This window comes from Bubalus kerabau, chromosome 6 (assembly GCF_029407905.1).
Source record: "Bubalus kerabau isolate K-KA32 ecotype Philippines breed swamp buffalo chromosome 6, PCC_UOA_SB_1v2, whole genome shotgun sequence".
Lineage (NCBI taxonomy): Eukaryota > Metazoa > Chordata > Mammalia > Artiodactyla > Bovidae > Bubalus > Bubalus kerabau.
In genome coordinates, this window is record NC_073629.1 from 16,834,222 (window position 1) to 16,855,700 (window position 21,479).

General features: G+C 54.9%; 1 protein-coding gene across 1 annotated transcript; it reads right to left on the minus strand.

Moving 5' to 3' along the window:
* Nucleotides 1-375: 375 nt before the first annotated feature.
* Nucleotides 376-21,295, minus strand: ATP8B2 (ATPase phospholipid transporting 8B2). Its single transcript, XM_055584161.1, has 28 exons — nt 21,132-21,295; nt 18,727-18,794; nt 16,444-16,502; nt 15,961-16,074; nt 15,730-15,828; nt 15,393-15,454; nt 15,219-15,291; nt 14,865-14,935; nt 13,905-13,984; nt 12,858-13,016; nt 12,554-12,642; nt 10,945-11,141; nt 7,894-8,102; nt 7,029-7,072; nt 6,600-6,765; nt 6,245-6,433; nt 5,969-6,084; nt 5,713-5,877; nt 5,514-5,625; nt 5,271-5,376; nt 5,013-5,157; nt 4,662-4,845; nt 4,287-4,510; nt 3,928-4,011; nt 3,346-3,591; nt 3,059-3,197; nt 1,406-1,536; nt 376-1,211 (listed from the first exon to the last, which is right to left on the minus strand). Exons 2-28 carry the CDS (start codon nt 18,755-18,757, stop codon nt 933-935), a joined length of 3,573 nt encoding a protein of 1,190 aa, XP_055440136.1. The 5' UTR covers nt 18,758-18,794; nt 21,132-21,295; the 3' UTR covers nt 376-932.
* Between the last annotated feature and the right edge of the window lie 184 nt (nt 21,296-21,479).

Sequence of the window (21,479 nt, forward strand, 5' to 3'; positions counted from 1 at the left end):
GAAAATGTTTTCAGGACTACTTATCACACCCAGCTTTCGGTCACTGAGAAGGACGGGGCCGTTCTCCCAGGCTCCAGTCCGGTACCAGCAGGACTTATGGAATCCAGGAGTTAGTTGTGTGGGGCGGGGGGAGGCGGGGAGGGGGCAGTGCTTCGCTCTCAAGGTGAGGAAGGAGACAGGACCCAACCCCCCCTGTATATCCTCCCAACAGCCTCTGGCTGATGGGCAGCTCCCTCCCGGGTCAGCCTCTCGGTCCGGCAAGGGCATCAGCTGCTGGAGGGCTCCTCCCAAACCGCTCCCCTCCCGGCCAGGCCAGGGCACCGGGTGTGCCGGCCTCCCCTTCCCCCGGAGAGTTAAGACACCAACACAACATAAAAGTCACATAAAGGCCGCCTCCACTTGCCAAAATAAAAAAGACAGAACCAAACTGGACACAGACACAAATCAAGGAGAGACACACACACTGTGAGGGGCCCAGGGCCCCAGCAGGTCTCTGGCTTCCCGGCATGATACATTCTTGTGTAATTCAGGAACAGGGGCTCTGGGGCCCCTCTGGGGAGCGGGAGTAAAAAAATACAGAGATTATAGTCTCCCTGTGGGCTCCCAGGCAGGGCAGGGACAGACACAATCTCTCACAGTTTTTCTACTGCTTTTGGGTCCACATCTGAGCCCCCAGTGGGGGCTGGTGGCCAGTGCCCCAGCCCCACCCTGCCCTTGGGGCCCGCGCCCTCCACCCTCCCAGCTGCTCGGAGGGCCCTGGGCTGGGGATGCTCCTAGCAGGACCAGCAGGACAGTCTACCAGGAGAGAAGGGATGAGGACCTAGGCAAGGAATGAGGACCCGCAGCTCTGAGACAGACGCCGTCCTCTTGGCGGCGGGCCAGCCACACGTGAGCTGACTGACCACTGGCGCGGAGCGCCCGCCTTCCGGCCTTCAGCCCTTGAGGGGCTTGTCGGCCCCTCCACTGGGGCTGCTGGCACTGTCACTCTTCTTCCTGCGCAGGCTCTCGATCCAGCTGGAGCTGGAGCGCGTGGTGAAGCTGGAGAGCGCCAGGGAGCTGAGCCGCATGTTCTTGCCAGACATGATGAGCTCCCCGAAGCCCTCCTGGTGGGAGAAGGCGTAGCCAGAGCGCCGGGACCCCGTGCGGCCCACCCGCCTCATGCAGCGGTGTTGGGCCTTCTGCTTCTTCCTCACCAGCTGGGTGTAGCGGACCTGGCAGGAGCAGGGCAGCATGAGGGAAGGAGCCTTTGTCAGCGCATGAGCATCAGATACTACCCCGGAGAAGGGACCTAGAGCACCAGGGACTGGGCAGGCACAGGGACCATCACCCACACACTTAATGGAAACCGCAGCCGTGTTCGCACGCACCATCTCCGATCCCCAAAGCAGACAGCCCGGCTTCTCACCGTGTCCGAGAGATCTGGCTTCAGGTTCAGCCTGAGAAACCGAAAGGCGACCACAGGCATGATGCAGACGACCGTGGTAAGCACGATGGTCAGCCACACAGTCGGCTGGGCCAGGGTGTTCTGGGCATTACCTGGGAAAAGAGGAGCCGGGGGCTTCAGGAGTCACAGAGCAGCCCCTTAGAGCGCCCCATTTCTTTTTTTGGCAGCCCCCCCGGTCTCAAAACTTAAGTCATCTCTGGCCTCTCTTTCTGCTCCCTAAATATTTATCTCCAAATTGGATTCCAGCTCTAAACTCTCCCCAAATGACTTCAGACCTGCTTTTGTTTTTGTGGGGTTTTTCTGGCTGTGCTGCACAGCATACAGGATCTTAGTCCCCCAGCCAGGGATGGAATCCATGCCCCCTGCAGTGGAAGTTTGGAGTCTTAACCACTGGACCATCAGGGATGTCCCCAGACCTGTTTGTTTTTTTTTAAACTGCCTTAACCTGACATCTCTGTTCATCTCAGTTTCACACAGCTGAAAGTGAACTGTTTCCTCTGTTCCCAATTTGCTCCACATCTTCCCTGGCTCAGGAGACGCTACCAGCCACTAAGCTGCTCCAAGTAAAAGCTCTGAAGTCAACCTGGTTCCCACCCCCACCATCTCAGGCCCCCATCCAATCTTTCAGCTCCATTTCCAGAATACCTACGGGGTTCCACCACTTTCACTCTACTCCAAGCCACCACCATTCTCACTTGCTACATTACTGCTACAGCCTCCTAGCTAGTCTCCCCAGGTTTCCACCTTTGTCCTCTTTATTTGGCTGTGCCGAATCTTAGTTGGGGCGTGCGGCATCTAGTTCCCTGATCAGGGATAGAACCCGAGCCCCCCACGTTGGGAGCTGAGTCTTAGCCACTGGACCACCAGGGAAGTCTCTGTGCTCTACCTTTTATCATCCACAAAACAGTAAGAGTGAACCTTTAAAAACATAAATCAGTTTATGACATTTCCCTGCTCAAAACCCTCTAAAATCCAAAGTTTTGGGCTTCTCTGGTGGCTCAGTGGTAAAGAATCTGCCTGCCAATGCAGGAGCTATGGGTTTGATCCCTGATCCAGGAAGATCCCACATGCCTCGGAGCGACTAAGCCCGTGTGCTCCAACTACTGAGCCTGTGCTCCGCAGCGAGAGAAGCCGCCACAATGAGCAGCCGGTGCACTGCAACTGGAGAGTAGCCTCCGCTCTCTAAACCTGAGAAAGCCCACGAGCAGCAACGAAGACCCAGCATAACCAAAAATAAAGAAAAATTACAAGTAAAAAAACTCCCTAAGTTCTTAGCCTTGACCTATAAAAGATCTGGACTGATTTTCATCCCTAACCCTCTGCCTCAGCCCTACCTTCCAACCTCATTTCTTCCACTCCTCCAGCCCCTATGCCACTCAAATGATTTCTGTATCACTGTTCCTCTTCTTGTACCAGTCCTTCCCAGAGAGGCCAGGGGCTGGGTCAGATCTCTGACCAGATCTCTGGGCTCGGGTCTCTGCCACACCGAGAGCCCCGTGGCAGCATCCAGAATACGTGACACATAAGGAGTACTGAATAAATGCCTACCTTCCCTGTTAGTCCCAGAATGACTGTGATTCTTCACTGACTCAAGGGAAAGCCAGAGGGACTCACCCACAAACCGGAATTGGTTTGGAAACATGTCGAAGAGCCCATTGCTGTGCATGGCAAAGAGGATGGCAAAGTAAACTGCCAGGCTGCCCCAGATGAAGAAGTGGTTGATGGCTGTCCAGTAGCCAGTATCCAGTCCAATCTGCAAAAAGCAGTCATCACAGGCAGAAGGAGCATCCCCCCCAAACCCTATCCCCCTCCCAGGAACAGAACTGTAGTGTCCAGGGCACCCCAGGGACAGGAGGCTCACTCTTTCCGGGAGTGGGGGCAGTTCCCGGACCACCTCCTACCTGTACACTGACCACGATGACCAGCGAAGTGGCCACGGTGACCGCAAAGGACTGGTAGTCAGCCAGCTGGGTGCCATCATCCCGGGTGGCTTCAGCAAACACCCCATAGGGGATGAAGAACATGAGCACGGACGTGTAGATGCCCTGGGCGATGCAGATAAAGAACTCCCGCTTGTTGAAGAGGAGATTCAGCTGGCCTGGCTCGTATAACTTAGGGTACTCCATGCTCCGCTGCTCTGGGACATCCTGTGTGCAGAGGGCCAGTGGCACAGGAGGCTCAGAAGCTGCCCAACTCAGGGGGGACAGGGGCAGACTTTGTCCCTGCCTCCTTTTTCTAAATTCTTTGGCAGCTAAACTCAACCTCAAGCCAACTGCCCCAAGTCAATCTTTGTTCAGCAACCCAAGGAAGTTAAGGTCAGCAGTGGCTGAGAGGGAGGCCCAATCAGCTGCCCAGCTCACGGAACTGCCTTCCCAGGGACCACAGGCAGTGGGCACAAGTGCCACGTGCCCACCACTATTGGGTGACTCCCTCGCAGAAATGCCCCTCTTCCCAACCCACTCGGTCACCCAACTTCCCCATACCTGATCGAAGACCCCCATAGCCAGGACTGGGAGGGAGGTATACACGATATTATAAAGGGTGATGAAATACTGGTCATAGACTGTCTGGAAAGAGAACAGGGAGCAAGAAAAGGGTGAACACGCAGTCTCTCTTCACTACAAATCAGGCGGAGGAAGACAGCCAACGTGGCACAGGTGGAGGCCTGAGGAATTTTCTGGAACTTGCTCTCCACTCCTTCAACAAGTCTTTTTTTTTTTTAAATGCATGCATCAGACAACAGCTAGATCCTAAGGGGACCAAGCAATGAACAGGACAGACAGAATCTCCGTCCTTAAGGAGCTTAAGGACAGGCATGCCATGGGACTGGGGAACTCATTACCTGGGCTGAGAAGCCGCAGAAGAAGCCAAACCAGAAGTGGACCATGGTGAAAGCAAAGTTCTTGTAGAAGAAATAGCAGAGGAACTTGCACATGCGCAGGTAAGACCAGCGTCCGTGCACCAGCAGAAGGCGCTGCAGGAACTTGAACTGGGAGAAGGAGTAGTCAGAGGCCAGCACCGCCTGGATCCCTTCCTGCCCGCTGATGCCCACGCCAATGTGAGCCGCTGCAGACGCAAGAGACGACAGGAGGATGAAGACGGCCGCACACGTCCGATTCCTACAATGTTCTGGTCCGCCCCTTCCGTCATCACTCCTCCCTGGGTCTCTCTCCCTGCCTGAGAGCCCAGCTGCCACACCTGCACAGTCCACACTCACTTTTGATCATGCTGACGTCGTTGGCTCCATCCCCGATGGCCAGGGTCACAGCCTTCTTGTACTTCTTAACCAGTTCCACCACCTGTGCCTTCTGCAAGGGAGTCACCCGGCAGCAGATGACAGCTTTGCAGGCACAGGCGGTTTCCAGAAACTCCAGCTCCATGTCTGCCTCTAACGCGTGGGCCTGGAATACAGATAGCACTGAGCGAACTCCATGTGCTCCAGGAGAGACCTGGAGATCAACTCCTTTAGGACCACAGCCCCAGTCAAGTCCAGGGAATGGGAACAAGGTGAGATATAATAGCTGCTCTCTGAAAAGATCCTGCCCAAGCTAAGGGTGGCGACACTCACCAGGCTGTGCCCGTTGATAACCAGGGCATACTCCCCAGCCACAGCTTCCAGGACAGAGCTGAGCCTGGAAGAAGAAAGTTTCTCCTGGTAGGTGAAGCCATTGCCCACAGCACGGGACGAATCCATCATCTTCTCCCGGGCTTTCCTGTGAAGGGGAAACAAGACCATGGTTGGCCAGGACAGGAGCAGGATTCAGGCCCAATCAGCAAACCTGTGTGTGACCCCCAGGTATGGTGCAGAGCATCTAGGTCTGTTTACCTGAGCTCCTCTCGCACTTCCAGAACCGTGTGGCCAGTGACTATGAACACCTCTGTCATGTCGTCCGTCAGCATCTTGCAGGAATAGCCGATGTTCACGGCCGTCTCTACCGAGAGAGAGTGCAGGCGCTCTGGACGGGCCCCCGACAAAGCCAGTGCACTTGCCAGCCCGGTGTTCTAGGCTTGCCAGGACCCCATGGTGCTGTATCCAGATGCAGTCTCCTCTGCCCTACAGGCCTCTCACCTTGCTTGTCTCCAGTCAGCACCCAGATCTTGATGTTGGCCAGAGTCAGGAGGGCAATGGTCTCCGGAACCCCTTGCTGAAGCTTGTCCTCAATGGCTGTGGCACCCAGCAGCTGAAAATAACCACAAGCGTTCCTAGCACACGAGTCCAGGCCCAGGCCCTCCTCTAACCCACCTTCGGGCCACTCTGCAGACCATACCATCATGTCGCTCTCGACCTCCTCGTAGACGCTGGCCAGCCGGTCGTCCCGGCTGTCCTGGGCCAGGCTGGCTTGGAGCCGTCTCCCGGCCCACTCCTCGTAGTATTCTTCATCCAGATCCTTGTAGGCCAGGACCAGGGTTCTCAGCCCTTCGCCTGCATACTCCTAAAGGAGGAAGAAATCACGAGAGTCAGCCCCCAGTCCCCCCACCACACTGAGAGCAGCAGAACCACAGGGACCCCTTCCTCATGCCTACATTCAGATGGTCAGTGGTGGTGTTGAGCAGCTCTTGGGTAGAATGATGGAGTCTGTCCAGCAAGATGGTGTCAGCCCCTTTGCAGTATAGTCTTATCTTCCCCTCTGGATTCCGCACTGTCAGTGGGGCAAGGGGAAAATGTCCCAGGAAAAAATGGGATATTCAGATAGGTAAAGCCTCTGAATTGCAACACACCAAGGTCACCCAGTATACCTCACCCATCCCAGGCCTGCATGCTGCCCCCAAATGCCCCCAGCAGCCTGATCCCGGCCTCACCTATGACCGACATCCGTTTGCGGATATTGTTGAAGTCCAGGATGGCCAGCAGCTGGTAGGTGATGGCGGTGCCCATCTCGTGGACAGTGATGGTTTTGGGAGTACGAGAGCGGAATACGAAACCAAAGTTCCTGGCTGCAGTGACCAAGGCCCCCTCATCCGGCGACTGGGCTTTGTAGTACAGCTCCCCTGGGCGCGGAGGAGGGACACACGTGGCATCAGTGGCCCCACTCTCAGCCACCAGCTATATGTTCCTGCCCAGGAAACCCCAGGTGGCCAGGCCACAGGCAGAGCACAGCTCAAGCCTGAGAGTCCAAGTCGGGTAGGGGAAGCGCAGGCCAGCACCTTGGCTCACCTTCGCTCTTCTCTTCTGACATGACGGTGTGACACAGAGAGAGGAGGCGGAAGAACTCGTGGGTGTGGGGGTCCCCCATCTTGACAGCCTCCAAGAGAGTGGGGTCCCAAAATAAGAACTTCTTGTCAGCCAGAGGATTAAAGGAGAAGTCGACAGGCTCAGGCCTCTGGAACAGGTAAGAGGATGATCAGGAAAGGCTGGGTCCCCAGGCTGCTTCCTGGGGAGGGGCGGTCCCTACCAGCATCCTGTCCGCTGCTAACCTCAAGATTCCCACCTGTGCCACCAAGTCTTCCTTACCACACGCATCTCCTCTGAGCAGCTTCCATACCCTAACCAGACAATATGTCCCCCCTGACTATGCCAACCCTGGCCAGGCACCCTGCCTGCGTTTAACTAGCACAGAGAACCAGTATGGAGGCTGGATCTTACCTCTCCCAATTCAGCTTTGTGTCCCAGGACATCGAACACGTCACCTACACACAGCCAGGACAGAGGGAGGAGCACTGTCAGAGCAGGGGGAGGAGCCGCCAGCACGGAACCCGCGGGCACCTGGGGCCCGCGACCCTTGTGGCCGAGTGAACGTCACCCAGCTTCAACACGGCTGACAGAAAGACAGGAGGCACAGGCACCCTGGGTCCTCAGAACGCCAGGAATCAAAAGCCATGACACTCTCGGCTCCCCATCCCCATCCCCCTTCCGGCTCTCCCCAGAGGGCAGCTCCAAGGCCACACCCATGCCCCCGGGGCTCCAGGCCCCTTCGCTCTTAGGCCTGCACAGCAGACAAAGCCTCACACGCTGGCCTCCAAGCCTGGGTTAGTATAGAAAGCAGTTAGGAGAGGGGCTCACTTGGCATAAAAGACCCCACGCACCCTGTCCCCAAGCCATCCCAGCAGCTCAGCCACTAGGCCACTGCATTGGGGCCACACTGGGAAGGCCACAGTCACATTCCAGAGACTCACAGGGGCCCTGGGCAGCAACATGGGGAGAGGCTAGCACTCCGCCAGGCCTGACAAGGTCCCACCTGGCCCGGGATGCCCAGCAGCCAGCGTCCTGGGCTTCTGTTCAAACAGCCAAGGAGCGGCCCCATTGCCTGGAGCTGAGAGGCGGTGCAGGCACCAGCAGAGGAGAGGGGGGAGCACTGTCAGGATCTGCCTCCTGATCTGGGTGCAGAGCAGACCCTCTCAAGGCCCCACAGACCCCAGCAGGAAAGAAGTAAAGCCCAGATGTCGAGACCAGTGTGGGAGCCCCGGCAGCACGGTCCTTCCAGCCCTCGTCCCTGGTGGCGTGGCCATACCATAGCTGCGGCCGTTGATGGAGCACTTGTTGAAGACCATGATGTTCTGGGTCAGGGTGCCCGTCTTGTCAGAGAAGATGTACTCCACCTGGCCCAGCTCCTCGTTCAGGGTGGTGGTGCGGGCCTCGGCGGGCGTCCGCTTCTTCATGCAGAACATCTTCTTGTCCCAGTTGATGAAGTAGCTGTGGCCCAGGCGGATGACCTCCACACTGCACAGGGGACAGGAGGTGAGGCTGAGGGCGGGGAGGGGAGCAGGGCCCCACCCCCACGGGCCTTCGCTGCAGGCCCTCCACCTGGGGAGAGACGAGAACGGAGCGGAGCGGACACCTGGGCTGGGGAGGGTGGCAAGGAGAGCCTGAAGGTGGAGCCTGCCACGTCCGGCCAGCAAAGGGGGTCCCCGACCCCGACCCTCCGATGCCCTCCAGACAAAAAGGTGCAAAGGGCCTGGGCAGGCGGGACAGACGGCACAGGCAGAGGAGGAGGGACTGCGGACAAGGCACTCGACCAGTTCTTACCTCTGGGCTAATAATACAGAAACCATGCAGAGAAAACAAGAGAAAGTGCAAGAGAGAAGGAGAAAAAAAAGAGAGAGAAATAATGAGGGTGCAGTGCGGGCCACAGCATCACACACGCCCTGCAGGGAGAGGAAACCAAGGCAGCCCTGGAGCCCCGCCTCACTGCCCGAACCCAAGCTGCCCGGCTATGGGCTGCATAAGCCGACTCGGGATGCTCAGCGAGCACGCGGGGCAGACTGAGATGCTGACTCCAGGAGGGGATGGGGCCTCAAGGGTCCAGGGAACAACCCCAGTCTACACCAGCGCGGGGCTCTCCTAAGGTCGGTTCACGTCATCCTCTTTACAAGGCAATGCCTTCGCAGTCTGGACTGTCAGCATCTCAGAAACGGCCCAATGTCTGGGTCCTGCCAGCCAAGCAATGGGGCCACATCCGGAACCCTGCTTCCCACCTGACTGGGGCTGCTGTCAGGATCCCCTTACCAGGCCAAAACTGAGCCGGCTGGAAATGCCTTCGTGGCCTGTGCCCCACTGGGCTGATCAAGCATCCCCTCCCTGCCCTCCTCCCCAAATACACACACTGGAACCTGAGGAGACTTAAAAACTTTCTCAGGCAGCTACCATGGGCTTCACGTGAACTTGAATACAAAACACAGACAGCAAAGTCCAAAGATGGAAAAAAAATTCAGATTGGAAACAAGAAAAGATTTAAATAGCAACAAAGAACCAGAGTCGCGGATAACGATGGACATGCTACCACCCGATATTTGTACAGTAATTAAAATTTTTTTTTTAATCATTTTTTGACCGTGTCACTCAGCATGTAGGATCTTAGTTTTCCCAAATGACCAGAGATCAAACCTGTGCCCCCTGGACTGGAAGCACTGGGTCTTAACCACTGGACTGCCCGGGAAGTCCCAGTAAAAATGAAATTACATTTTAATTTTTAAAATGTATTTTCCAATCTATTATACCAAGATGTTCCTATGAAGAGGATGGAACTTGTCCCATTTTACGTGAGAAAACCAAGGCCCTAAGTGACTGTGGATTTGCCTGAGGTCAGGTGGCTACTGAGGGGGCAGGACTAAACCCCAAGCCTTCCGAGTCTCCTCCTAATGCTTCACAGAAGCCCCACTGTCCACCCTCAGCACAGAGAATCCTTATCTCCTGCCCGCTGTCAGCAACACTGGGACTCGGGTGTGAGTGGGAGGTCCAAGGAGACTATCTGGGAAATCTGTGTGAACAAGAGAAACCATAAGGGAAGAGTTCTGAGCATCCCTCTGATGTCCTCAACAATGTCACGGGTTGGGAATCCTGGATTCCCTAACCACTGCTGCAGTGGTTAGGACTCTGAGCTTTCACTGTTGAGGGCCAGGGTTGATCCCCGGACGGGGAACTAAGATGCCACAAGCCGCACAGCCAAAAAAAAACAATAAAGTCTACAATTTGATAAATTTACAAAAGGCACAGGTTCTCTTGTCTCAAGCGCAAGGCATACAAAGAGCTCGCCTCTCTTCTTGCCATTCTTTCTCCCTCCAGCACTCCCCCTTCCTCTCTTTACTCTGTTAACAGTTTCTTTCCCAAAAAAAACCCTCGACGTCCTCTTACTCCTATCTATGCCGTATGCCACTGCCAGCCAACATTTCTTAAAACATCCTTTAGATTTTTTTTTTTTAAAGAATCTTTTAATGGTTTACTGAGTGAATGTCCACTGGCAAAGATTCAAGATCCTTCACAACAGGGAACATGCTGATGTTCCCAGCTCTCTGTCTCATAGGCCCCCACTCAGGGTCCACGCTCTTGCCAAACTGCCCCAGGACCAACCATTCCGAGGTCCCTATCTCCGTGCCTTTGTGTGCAGCCCTCTCCTCCAGGCTCACCTTCGCCCCTCCCCGCCACCACTCAAAGTCCCGTTTAGCAGCCACCTCTTCAGAGATGTCCTCCCTGAGTAACTGCATGGGGAGTAATGTGCTTCCAGTCTTCATGGCACTCTGTGCCTCTGGGGTATCTCACTGGGATGCACTGGTGTCTTACACTGTCTGCACCTCTCCTCCTGCACCAGTCTGCTGCTTTTGAAGGCAGAGGCTATGTTATGTATCAATTGTGTCCCCTTGCTTCACACATAAGCATAACACTGAAGGCAGGATGACTCTTAACAGCACTAGTCCCCATTTTGTTTCATAATGTAATCAGATTTAGCTCCCTCTACTAGACTGAAGCTCCTGGAGGGAAGGAAACCCATTCCTAATACATCTTTGTGCCACCGCACCTAGCCTGCTGCTTTGCACAGTCAGCATGCGATGAGTATGTGCTATATAAATCAACATGATTTTTGTTCTAATACAATCCAAAGTGCCAAGAAACTGCAGTGAAGTCTGCTTTGCCCATGAAGATACACAGATAACATAAAATGTTCACAGCACAGGAAGGAGAGGACCCCAAGTTCCCTCTCGAGGATTTCACCTTCACGGAAGAGAGAAGTCTGGCAAGGGACCACCCGAGCTCCCTGGAGAGACCCCAGGGCAGAGAGACAGCATACCTGACATAGAGCGATATGGGCACGACGGTGTTGAGGATGATGATGTAGGACCAGAAGGAGAGGAAGCCAGAGAAGAAGGCACTGTCCACCGCCTCATCCCAGGGCAGGTAGACCTGGAAGCGTGTCCCCACCTCATGTTCCCAGATGGCATTGCCAATGGCCAGGATCACCCCCATGCAGACCAAGAATCCAAAAATCTGCAGAGGAATGAAAAGCAGAGGCTAAGCTGCAAAACCAAGGAAGCCCTTAGGAAGTCCTCAAATCCAAGTGAATCCCTGAAGGTTACCATCGGTACCCAGAGCCCTCAAAGGCTCAGGTATCTTTAAAATGGTCACATGCTCTAGTGGGAAGCACCCAGAACTGGTGATCAACGGGCACGTGGCCTTCTCTTGCAATGCTTTTCTCAACTGTGTTCTGAGGAAGCTGAAAGGGTTGTGTAGTTTCCATTCTGATATTCTAGAACCCTCAGGAGACTTCAAAGATGGTAAGGGTCAAGGTAAGTTACTTTCAACATACCAAAGAAGCCTACTGGAAATCACCCATTTACCAGAGCTAAGTCTCTACAAGCCAACAAAAATGCCATGTTTCTGAAATGTTCATTATCTCATACAGATTGCCAAAAATTAAAAAAAAATTTTTTTTGGCCATACCACGCGGCACATGGGACCTTAGTTTCCTGCCCCCTGCAGTGGAACTGTGGAGTCCTGACCACTGGATCACCAGGGATTTCCCAACCAAAAAAAATTTTTAACCGGGGACACAAATTGTGTCTTCATAAATTCAGACTTAACAGTCAAAAACCCTGCAAAGCTTGAAGAAGAATCATAAGAGAGCTTTTGAAAGAAAAAAATTGAGACCACTGCATGATTTCAGACATCTATCTTCCAAGCTGCCTCCACTCCAGATGCTTTGAAGCAAAGCAGAAACCATCCTGATGCCCAAGGACCACCAGGGGGCGCTAAGAGTCTTGGCCTGATAGCCTCTCAGACTGGGTTTCTGCAAACCCTTTAAGGCCGGGGAGGAAACTGTCTCACAGGAGGCTGCCCCAGCCTTAGCAAGCTGGCATGTGGGGGGCAGGCAGCAGGCAGTGGGGGTGCAAGAAGGGGAGTGGAGCTCAACAAGGAGCTCAGGTTTCTAGCAAAACAAGAGAAGGATTCAGGAACTGCCAACAACTAAAACAGAAACTTTTCCCTTGGGATCCTTTGCTCCTGGAAGTCAGGGGAAAAGACCCTGTTCTCCATCATCCAAATGGAAATTTTTCTTTTAATTCCCTCTCCATACCCATGAAGGCCGCCTTGTCCCTGGGAAAAGCAAACAGAAAGTCACATGCTAGACTAGGTCACCATCATAACTGGAATCCAGAGAACAGCAGATTTGTTTTAACTTTAAGTTGTTCATTCATACATGTTCCAAAGGTTTTTTAAATAACATCTTCCAAATCCAAAAGGAGCCTGAAATAAACACTGCCTTTGAGTGGCTGACCTGCCAGTGGCTTTAAAGCTAAAACCTGAAGACTGACTACTGACCAGGGAGGAGAGATGGGAGTAACGGGACCCGCCCAAGGACAACCAGAAGGGCAGAGGCAGGAACCGTTTGTGGGAAGCCTTACCCAGAGCACCAGTGTGTTCATTAGGCGATCAATACTTGTTCTCTTGAATTTTGTCCTGCCACTGTTCTGCATCAGCTTAGTGTCAGGACCTAGAAAGGCATGGGAAGGGCTGGGAAAGCCGAACAACGAATCTGCCTCTGGGCTTCTGCCCGGGTATCCAGTCTATAGGACCTCAGGGTGGAAGAGAGACACTGGCTGGATGAGAGGCTTGGCTCCAGGACCCACTCGAGTCTCTTCCCACGTTCCCGAAGGCCAGCAGAGGCACCAATCTCGCCCTTCTCTCTCTGGGCCCGAGGAGGCTCACCTGCAAAGATGACCAGCCCGAAGCACCACTCGGTGTTTCGCAGCACGCAGCCCCGCAGCAGCATGTTCTGGTTGCTCAGGGGGAACTTGTTCTCCTTCCAGTAGAGGGTTCCGCTGAATTTGTCCAGCTTGTTGTTGGGAGGTTCGCAGATCACTTCACCTGAAGGGAAGACAGGAGCGCACCTGCTCGAGGTGTGGTCTGTAGCTTGACCATGAGACAACAGCACAGAACAACCAGCTGCGGCGAGAGGGGGTTAGGATGCGGGCCCATGCGCACACCGCTGGTGCAACTTTCTGGGGAAGGAAGGAGGCAGCATGAATCCCTATTAAAGGCACACATACCCTCGGACCCAGTAATCCCACTTTGGGGACTCGTTCTACACAGATAATAGCATAGCTTGCAAGAATTTTATTGAAGCATTATTTGAACAGCAAAAGACTGAAACAACTGAACAGTCATGGAAGAGCTGAATAAATGACAAAGCCTCAATTCTATGAAACATTATATAGTTATGAAAAAGAATGGTATAAACTTCTTTACATAGAGATGTGATAAGATACTTCTGATGAATTTAAGAAGTATAGAAACGCTGGTTGAAAAGATTTCAGTACAGTATGATCCCACTGATTTATGCTCACGTGTGTATAAACAGAAAAGTGTGGATGAATACACACTACACTGCCAGTTAACCTGACAACCCTGAGGAGGCAGGACTTGGAGGGCAGGAGAGCTTTCTCTTTTCTGTGCTACATAGTTTGTCTTGTTAGAAGAAGCATGTATAAGAAATAAGAATAAGCTGAATTTCTCTCAACATGTACAGCAAAGAGGCAGCTAGCAGCCATGAGCTCTTGAAATGACCATCAATTCAAAAGTTAAGTGATAGCCCCCCAGCATTCCTGAACCCCTCGGCACCTCCCCAACCACCCAAAAGAGTCCAGGGAGCTGTATAGTCACAGCAAAAAGAAGCCAAAAAGAGAAGGCACAATTTAGATCCCCAAACCCAAGACATCTCCTCTTCCTGAAAGCTGCTTCTCCAACACTACTTACCATCAAACTTGGCAAGCTTACTGATGTCTCCCAATTCCGAGGTGACTGGAATCGCCTGCCGCACCTTCATGTTGGTCTCTCTGGAAGGAGAGTGTCCTGAGTCCTGATTCCCTTCCTTTCCTTTAGACTCTACCTGGGGACACCTGAACATGGAGCATCACCACCCCCAGGCATTACTGGGTAGGTCACAGATAGGCAAACAGTGGAAACAGTGTCAGACTACTTTTCTGGGCTCCAAAATCACTGCAGATGGTGACTGCAGCCATGAAATTAAAAGACGCTTACTCCTTGGAAGGAAAGTTATAACCAACCTAGACAGCATATTGAAAAGCAGAGACATTACTTTGCCAACCAAGGTCCGTCTAGTCAAGGCTATGGTTTTTCCTGTGGTCATGTATGGATGTGAGAGTTGGACTGTGAAGAAAGCTGAGCACCAAAGCATTGATGCTTTTGAACTGCGGTGTTGGAGAAGACTCTTGAGAGTCCCTTGGACTGCAAGCAGATCCAACCAGTCCATTCTGAAGGAGATCAGCCCTGGGATTTCTTTGGAAGGAATGATGCTAAAGCTGAAACTCCAGTACTTTGGCCACCTCATGTGAAGAGTTGACTCATTGGAAAAGACTCTGATGCTGGGAGGGATTGGGGGCAGGAGGAAAAGGGGACGACAGAGGATGAGATGGCTGGATGGCATCACTGACTCGATGGATGTGAGTCTGAGTGAACTCCGGGAGTTGGTGATGGACAGGGAGGCCTGGCGTGCTGCAATTCATAGGGCTGCAAAGAGTCGGACACAACTGAGTGACTGAACTGACTGAACTGAAATGAACACTTCTACACACCCAAAGCCTTTCTTACCCAGAGATGTTCCAAAAGGTACAGACTCCAGACCTGGGGACCATTTTCAGAAACAAGCCTGCTAGCCCACAGGAGGAAGGAGAGGACACTGAGCATGCAACTCACCCATCAAGTTCTGCTGTCTCTATGTAACACAGCCCATGGGGCTCGCTACTGGAAAGGAGGAGGAGATCCGCCTAGGAAGAAGACCTAATGAGAAGGCTGAAGACCCAGACCTCCACCCCGATGGACTCTCTGATGATCCCTCCTTCCACTAAGCACTCTTGGTCTGCTTAGTCCCAAGCACATGAACGGCTAGAAAGGAGGCATATTACTATGACACAGAAGCTTCCCACTCAAGAAAGTTTCCTCCCATGAGTGTTTAAGAGGCAATCGTCAACAGGAAAGACTCATTCCTTTCTGCCCAAAAAAAAAAAAAGGGAGAGCCCCGTAGGCCTAGAGGGGCACCTGGTCCCTTACCGCCACAAACTGGTTGTTTTCTAGCTTGATAATATCACCAACACAGACATTCATCCACTGCTCCTGCTGGAGGCTGAGGCAAGGAGAAGATAGAGCAAAGGCCGTCAGTAGTTAGAGAAGTTCCCAGGGGACCCTTTTCCTTTCCAAGGCCCTCAGTCTTAAACAAGCACTCACATTCCGTTGATCAGCACCTGAGACTGACGGTTATTCACTTGGTTATCGCTCTTGTGGCGGAACTGAAGGGAGGAAAGCAAGGTAAGCCACCTTCTCCTGCTCCAAGGGACTTAGCTGATCAGCGGGAAGCAGAACATGCTGGGTGCCACCATGTATACACCTGTTCACAGGTCTACTCCCTCCCCGATTCCCCCACCCTACTCTCGGCCAAGATACCATAGACCTAGAGGACCAGGTAAGGGATGGTAAGGTCACTGAGGAACTCTGCTAAGTGGAGGAGGGTGTGTTGCGGGGCCGGGGTAGGGTGGGGAACAGTGTGAGAAGGAAAGCCACTCACATAGTCATCAGTGGCATCTTTAACAGCTGTGATGGTGAGGACGAGAACCAAAGGCACAATGGTGGTGAACCAGGACAGGGAAGAGATCTGTGGGATCAACTGGAAAAAAAGGACAGAGAACGCATGCCTCTGAAACCCTGTCCTCGGCTCCCCCAGACCTTTCTCCTCCTTGACTTTAGTCAGCTTTGTGAATTAATTGCAAAGGGTTTAATTTTACCAGAGGTCGCTTACCTGCAGAATGAGAAGGAACAGGAAGTAGGTATTGGCCACTTCCTGGAACTGCTCAAAGAGGTTGACAGGCAGGAAGGTGAGAATATTGTACTTGGAGGTCTTGATGCAGTTACTCTGTGGCAGGGGGAAGAGAAGATCATGAGGTGCTCTCCAATGCCAACCCAGAGCCAGACTGAGGCTGCCCCCTTCAGCTACACTTTCCAAACCTGTGTCCCCTAAAGCCAGGAGGTATAAGAGGGGGAAAGAGGGGGAAAGAAGAGAGTCTCATGGGGTCAACGGTCTCATGGGATCCTGCTTCACTGACAGGTCAGGGCATGAAAAATTCAGCAGAGCAGCAGATGACAAGTGGCAAGGAGGCTGCCTTCCCCTCCCCCAAGCACCCTCCCAGCAGTCAGCCCTCCACCCCCACAAGGGACGGACAGGATGCACCTGTCCTTCCTTCCCGACCCAGGAAGAGGGCACAGGTGGTCTGGGGCCTCTCACCGCATACTGGAATTTCTCATTGTATTCTCGGTCATTGGCCCGCGCCCTCCTTTCTTCTTCTGCAAGAGAATGATGCTGCAGTCAGGAGCAGACTGAGGCCCACCCCACTGTGGGTTTTCCACTGAGAGCCCCTGGTTCCTTCCATGGCACACAGTTTTAAGGAGTTTAGTGGCACACCTGAGGTGTCACTGAATTCTTCCCTCTAGTCCGCCTCTCACCACCAGCCTGACCACTGGGCTCTGCAGGTGTGACACTCAGAGGACAGGATGCCTTTCTCCTTTCCTCACCAACAACTGTCAAGGTCTCCCACTGGGGGCACCGGTTTCTCGCCCCCATCCCTTTAATTAATGCTGTAGAAATTAACAGTCCCAGGAATCTCCAGGGGAATAGCAGCTGAAGACACTAAGCTTCCTTGTCCCGGGACCCCCCGCAGCTCCAGCCCTGGTACCACCCTCCTCCTAACCCAGTGGGTGGGGTGGGTGGCAAGACGGAGGGTCACGGTGCCCTGGAACTGCTTTGCGGCAGCATCCCAGCCCCACGTGCAGTTCCCCCTACAGACGCCTCTGCTTGTCACATGTCACCAGCAGCGGCTTCTGACTGGCCCACGATGACATCATCTTATTTCAAAGCTCGTCTTCAAGTAGGAGAGGGGGTGGTCAGGGATATGGGTCATGCAGACTGAGACAGAGATGAAAGAGGGAAGAATGGGATGTAGTTGAAGCAGTCGCTCTCTCACCGTAACCTTTCTTGTGCTGTCTGCACGTATTTCCCCTAAAACAACACATCTGTCACTAACCAAGTGACTAATGAACTACACCTATTCTGAACACCCACAGATCTGGGACTGCAGGCACCAAGTTCAGGTCCCAGAACATAGAGGTGTCCTAGGAAGGGTCCTAGATGGGTTCTCCAGCCCGACTCTGGTGGTCACGACCACAGGCTGAGAAACAGGGTACCCTGGTTAGGCAGTAAACATCATGACAAACCTGACCCAAAGTATAAAGCAGCATTCCGGATGCCTTCCCTCACGCTCCCCAGCACCCTGCAGGGCACACTGCAGTAGCAAAACCTCAGACCACAGCATCCTCTGCCTACCCAGCGTGCTCCCTCCCTGCCTGGTCACTTTACTCCCAAAACTTCCCCAAAGGGGACCCGTCAGGCCGAGTCGCCTGCGCAGTCAACAAGGAGCATGCAAAGGGAGACGTAGAGACCAGACCCTTCAGAGCCAGGATCTCTGGGTCTGCAGAGGATATGGGAACGCTGGGGAGGTCGGAGACAAGCGAATGGGAGGGTGGGAGTGGGGAAACTAAGGGCTCAGGAGAGTTGCCAGTAGCTGCCTCCCGTTACCTGTCCCCCAGGAGGGTTTCTTTCTGCTCCAGGAGGGGGGCGCCCCGGCCCGGGCCCACTTCTCGGGCATCTCCTTGGGGACCGTCATGACCCCAGTTTGAGCGGGGGGAGGGCAGGCTGTCTGTCGGTCTGTCCTCGGCCTCAGCGGCTCCGACGGGGCGGCCCCCCGGGGAGGCACAGGAGCTGCGGCCGCTCAGAGGGGAGCCCCGGCCGTCGGGCGCGCGCCCCACCTGCAGCCCCGGCCATCCCCGCGGCCGCCCGCACTCGGCGACGCCGCGCGCTCAGATGCGCCGCCACCGCCCCCGTCGCCCCCCGCGGACGCAGGCGCGCGCTGAGTGGCCCGGGACTCTGCGCGCACGCCCCAGGCTCCGCCCCCACCCGCTCCCCCGACTGCAGGGGCAGCCGCCTTGCCAGCGCGCCGCGTAGGCGAAAGCCAGCACTGAGCCCCGCCTCCCTCCTCCCGGCCAATGCGGGTGAGGGGACTGCCAGCGTTGTCCAGGGCAACCGCTTTCATCCCACCGCCTCCCACCCCCACCCCCGCCCGCAGGAAAACAAGAAGGACCGGGATGGTTGGGAAAATGAGGGGAGGAGATGAAGTGTGAGGACAGAGGGGTGACGGTGGGAACACAGCACCCCGGACTCCCCAAAACAGAGAATAGGCGCTCCAGGTGCCCCGAGATAAAAGTCTATGTGTTTGGGGGTGAAGGGCGAGTCCTCAGCACGCTCCTGGGGGAGAAAACCAGCTTAGAGAATCAAGGGGAAGAGTATGGTTTCCTAAGGCTTCCCCCAGGATGGATAGGGGCTGCAATCTACCCTCCTTCAGACCCATTACCTGTGTCGGTCCTCCTCCCTGTGCCCTGTGCTCCCTGAGCCATAAAAACACCCACTCCAGATGGTCCCAGGGATTCCCCGACCCCCACCTTCTGACTGTCTTACCTGGGGGGCGCTTTTTTGCACACAGTGCCATCTCACACAGCAAGGTCCCAGCAATCCCATGGGAGACCCTGCAGAAGGTGACAAATGCGTGAGGTCAGGAAGCTGAGGGTAACCCTTCATTCCCCTTTTCAGACTCCTCCCCGGTTCCGATCCTGCCCCTCCCCAGCCTTCCCCACTAACTCCACACCAACTCTCTGCTCTCACTGCCCCAAATAGGTCCCTGAAAAAGAGGGGACTTCCCCACCACTTCCCCCAATGCCTCTGCCTTGGATAACATAGGGGCACTGACACTTTATAAAAACCAAGACTTGCAGGGAAAGGAAGGGCACAAAGAGAGGAGGACAGATATGGACAGGAGGGGCACAGCTCCAAAAGTAGCCACCCCAGGGACCATGGATGCTCTGAGTGCTCTCCTGGTGGCAAAGAGTGGGTGCCTGTGTTTACTGGAAAGCAGAATTTCCACCAAGGGGTGGGGCTGAGGGAACATGAGCCAGGAAACACCTGGCAGAGCATCAGGAAACGGTGGGCAGGCACCACCCTTCTCAAAAAGCTTATAATCTTCCCACTACCCCTCTCCCCATAACTAAGGCTTCCATTATCACCTCTAGAGGAGTTCACTGTAGAGGCATGGCCTTCACTTCCTGCACACAGAGTCCCCAAACCACTTCCTCTCAGTCTGGGACATCTGCCCTTCTGGACCAACAAAGGGGTCTTCTCAACCCTGATGGAGAGGCATCCCTCTCTCTCTCTTCCACCCTAACCCCAGTCTAGTCAGTATGGCACTGGGTTGCAAGCTCAGGGAACATCAGATGGATTTCTGCTTCTTTCTATCTCCCCATGTTCTTCCTTTCACCTAAAAAAGGTAAAACGCCTGGCCTGTAAGACACAGTCACAGAGCCTCATCCTAGCCTGACCCAAAGGAAACTGCCAGCCAGGTCCTGGGTCCTCTAGTCACCTCCTCTTTCTTTGTCTGGGTGGAGAGTCTTCCTCCCCTTTGGTTCCCCTGTCTCCAGCCTCCTGGGAACACTCCTCCAGCCTGTCAGCCCCAAGAGATACTAATTGTCTGTCTGCCCAACCTCTATAATTACACACTCTGGGCAAGGCCATCACCCACACCAGTTCTTCGTTCACTAAGCTGGACTCCCTTCCTGAACCCCAATCAGGTAATACTTCTCTGACCCTCCCCAACTCTGGCAACCAAGGGTGACTGGCTCAGGAAGAAAAGCCTCTTCCAAGATGCCAAGCCCTCTTACAGGGCCCCCAGCCAGGGTCTCCACCCAGTCTACAGTATGAGTCATGGGAGGTGGGGCATGAAGGGAGAGGTTAAGAGAGAGGATGCAAGGGTGGGCATCACAAGTTCCATAGCCAGCCCCGCCCTCATCTAGAGGCACTATCAGCCCCAAGATCTGGGTTGGAGTCCTAAGAAAGAGTTAATGAAGGAGCGGCAAGGCTCTCAGGAGTCAGGAGCTTGGACATCAACCAGGAAAGCTGTTTTACCTCTGAGACCCTGGGGAGACTGAAAGCTGGCTTGGCCCCAGACTTCACCCCCTCTGGGGGGCCATAATAGGAAGGAAAGGGAGGAGGGAGACCTGGGAACAGGGACCCTCTCTCACTTCTCCTTCCCAGTCTCACACAGCCTAGGTTTTCTGAACCCAGGCCCATTAGCCACGTCGCTCTGCCCCGTCACCCTGCCCCAGCCCCCTCTGCAGCCACATTTGGGATAAAAATAGCCAGCTCTGGGAAGAAGGCAATGCTCCGTGGAGGAAAACCGGCTCCTCCTTTAGGCCTGGCCCCTACTCCCCTTCAGCCCAAACCCAGGAAGCCTGACTCCTTGTTTCAGAGGAAGCTGGCAAGGGACATTTATGGGCAGGTCAGGCAAACAGAAAGGAAGGGAATCCAGGACCCCCAGCTCACTTGCCACCGACACCTGGCCGCTTTCCATCGTCAAGGACAGAACCCGGGACTCACTCCCAGCGCTACTACCTCTCCTTGAACCTCGGTTTCCTCACGCACAGAGACCTCCACCTTACAGAGACAAAGCCTGCTATTCCCTAACTCCCTTCTGCAGGCGCCCAAACCTTAGGACCCCGAGTACGCTCCTCACCCCCGAAACTCTCTGGGCGGTTCTGAGCTCCTCCTTGGCACTCCAGCGCCCCTTCGACGGTCTCCCGCGCCCCGCCAGCACCCCACCCTCCCGTCCTGTGGACGGCCTCCCGAATCTCCCCCACTCTCAGGCACCCAACACCATCTTCTCTCCAATCATCCAGTCCCTCACCTCCGTCTCACCGCAGCTCCGACTCCCCATTCCCTCCCGGTCCTCCCCGGCCACTCCACCCCGGAGTCCGCAGCCGTATCTCCCCCTGCCCGCCCGGCCCCGCGCTCCTGGGCTGCTGCCCCCGCCTCACCTCAGCGCTCAGCGCTCGGCGCTCGGCGCCCGCCCCGGCGGCCCCGTCCTGCCCATGCCGGGGGCTGGGGCGGGGGGCGCTCGGCTCACCTCCCCGCGGGCTCCCGCCCCCCCCAGCTGCAGCCCCTCTCCCCCCGGGGCCTCGGCCCGCTACTTTGTGTCAGTTTCGGCCACGGCGGGGCGGAAGTGACGGAGGTGGCGGGAGAGGGCGGGGGGCGGGAGGGGGTTTTGGGGAGGGGTGAGGAAGGGGGAAGGCGGGAGCCGCCATCTTTGTGCGGGGCAGGGGGAGGGTCTTAACCCCGCTGATGCTCAGCACTGCGAGGCCGCGATCCCCGCCCCACCCACTCCC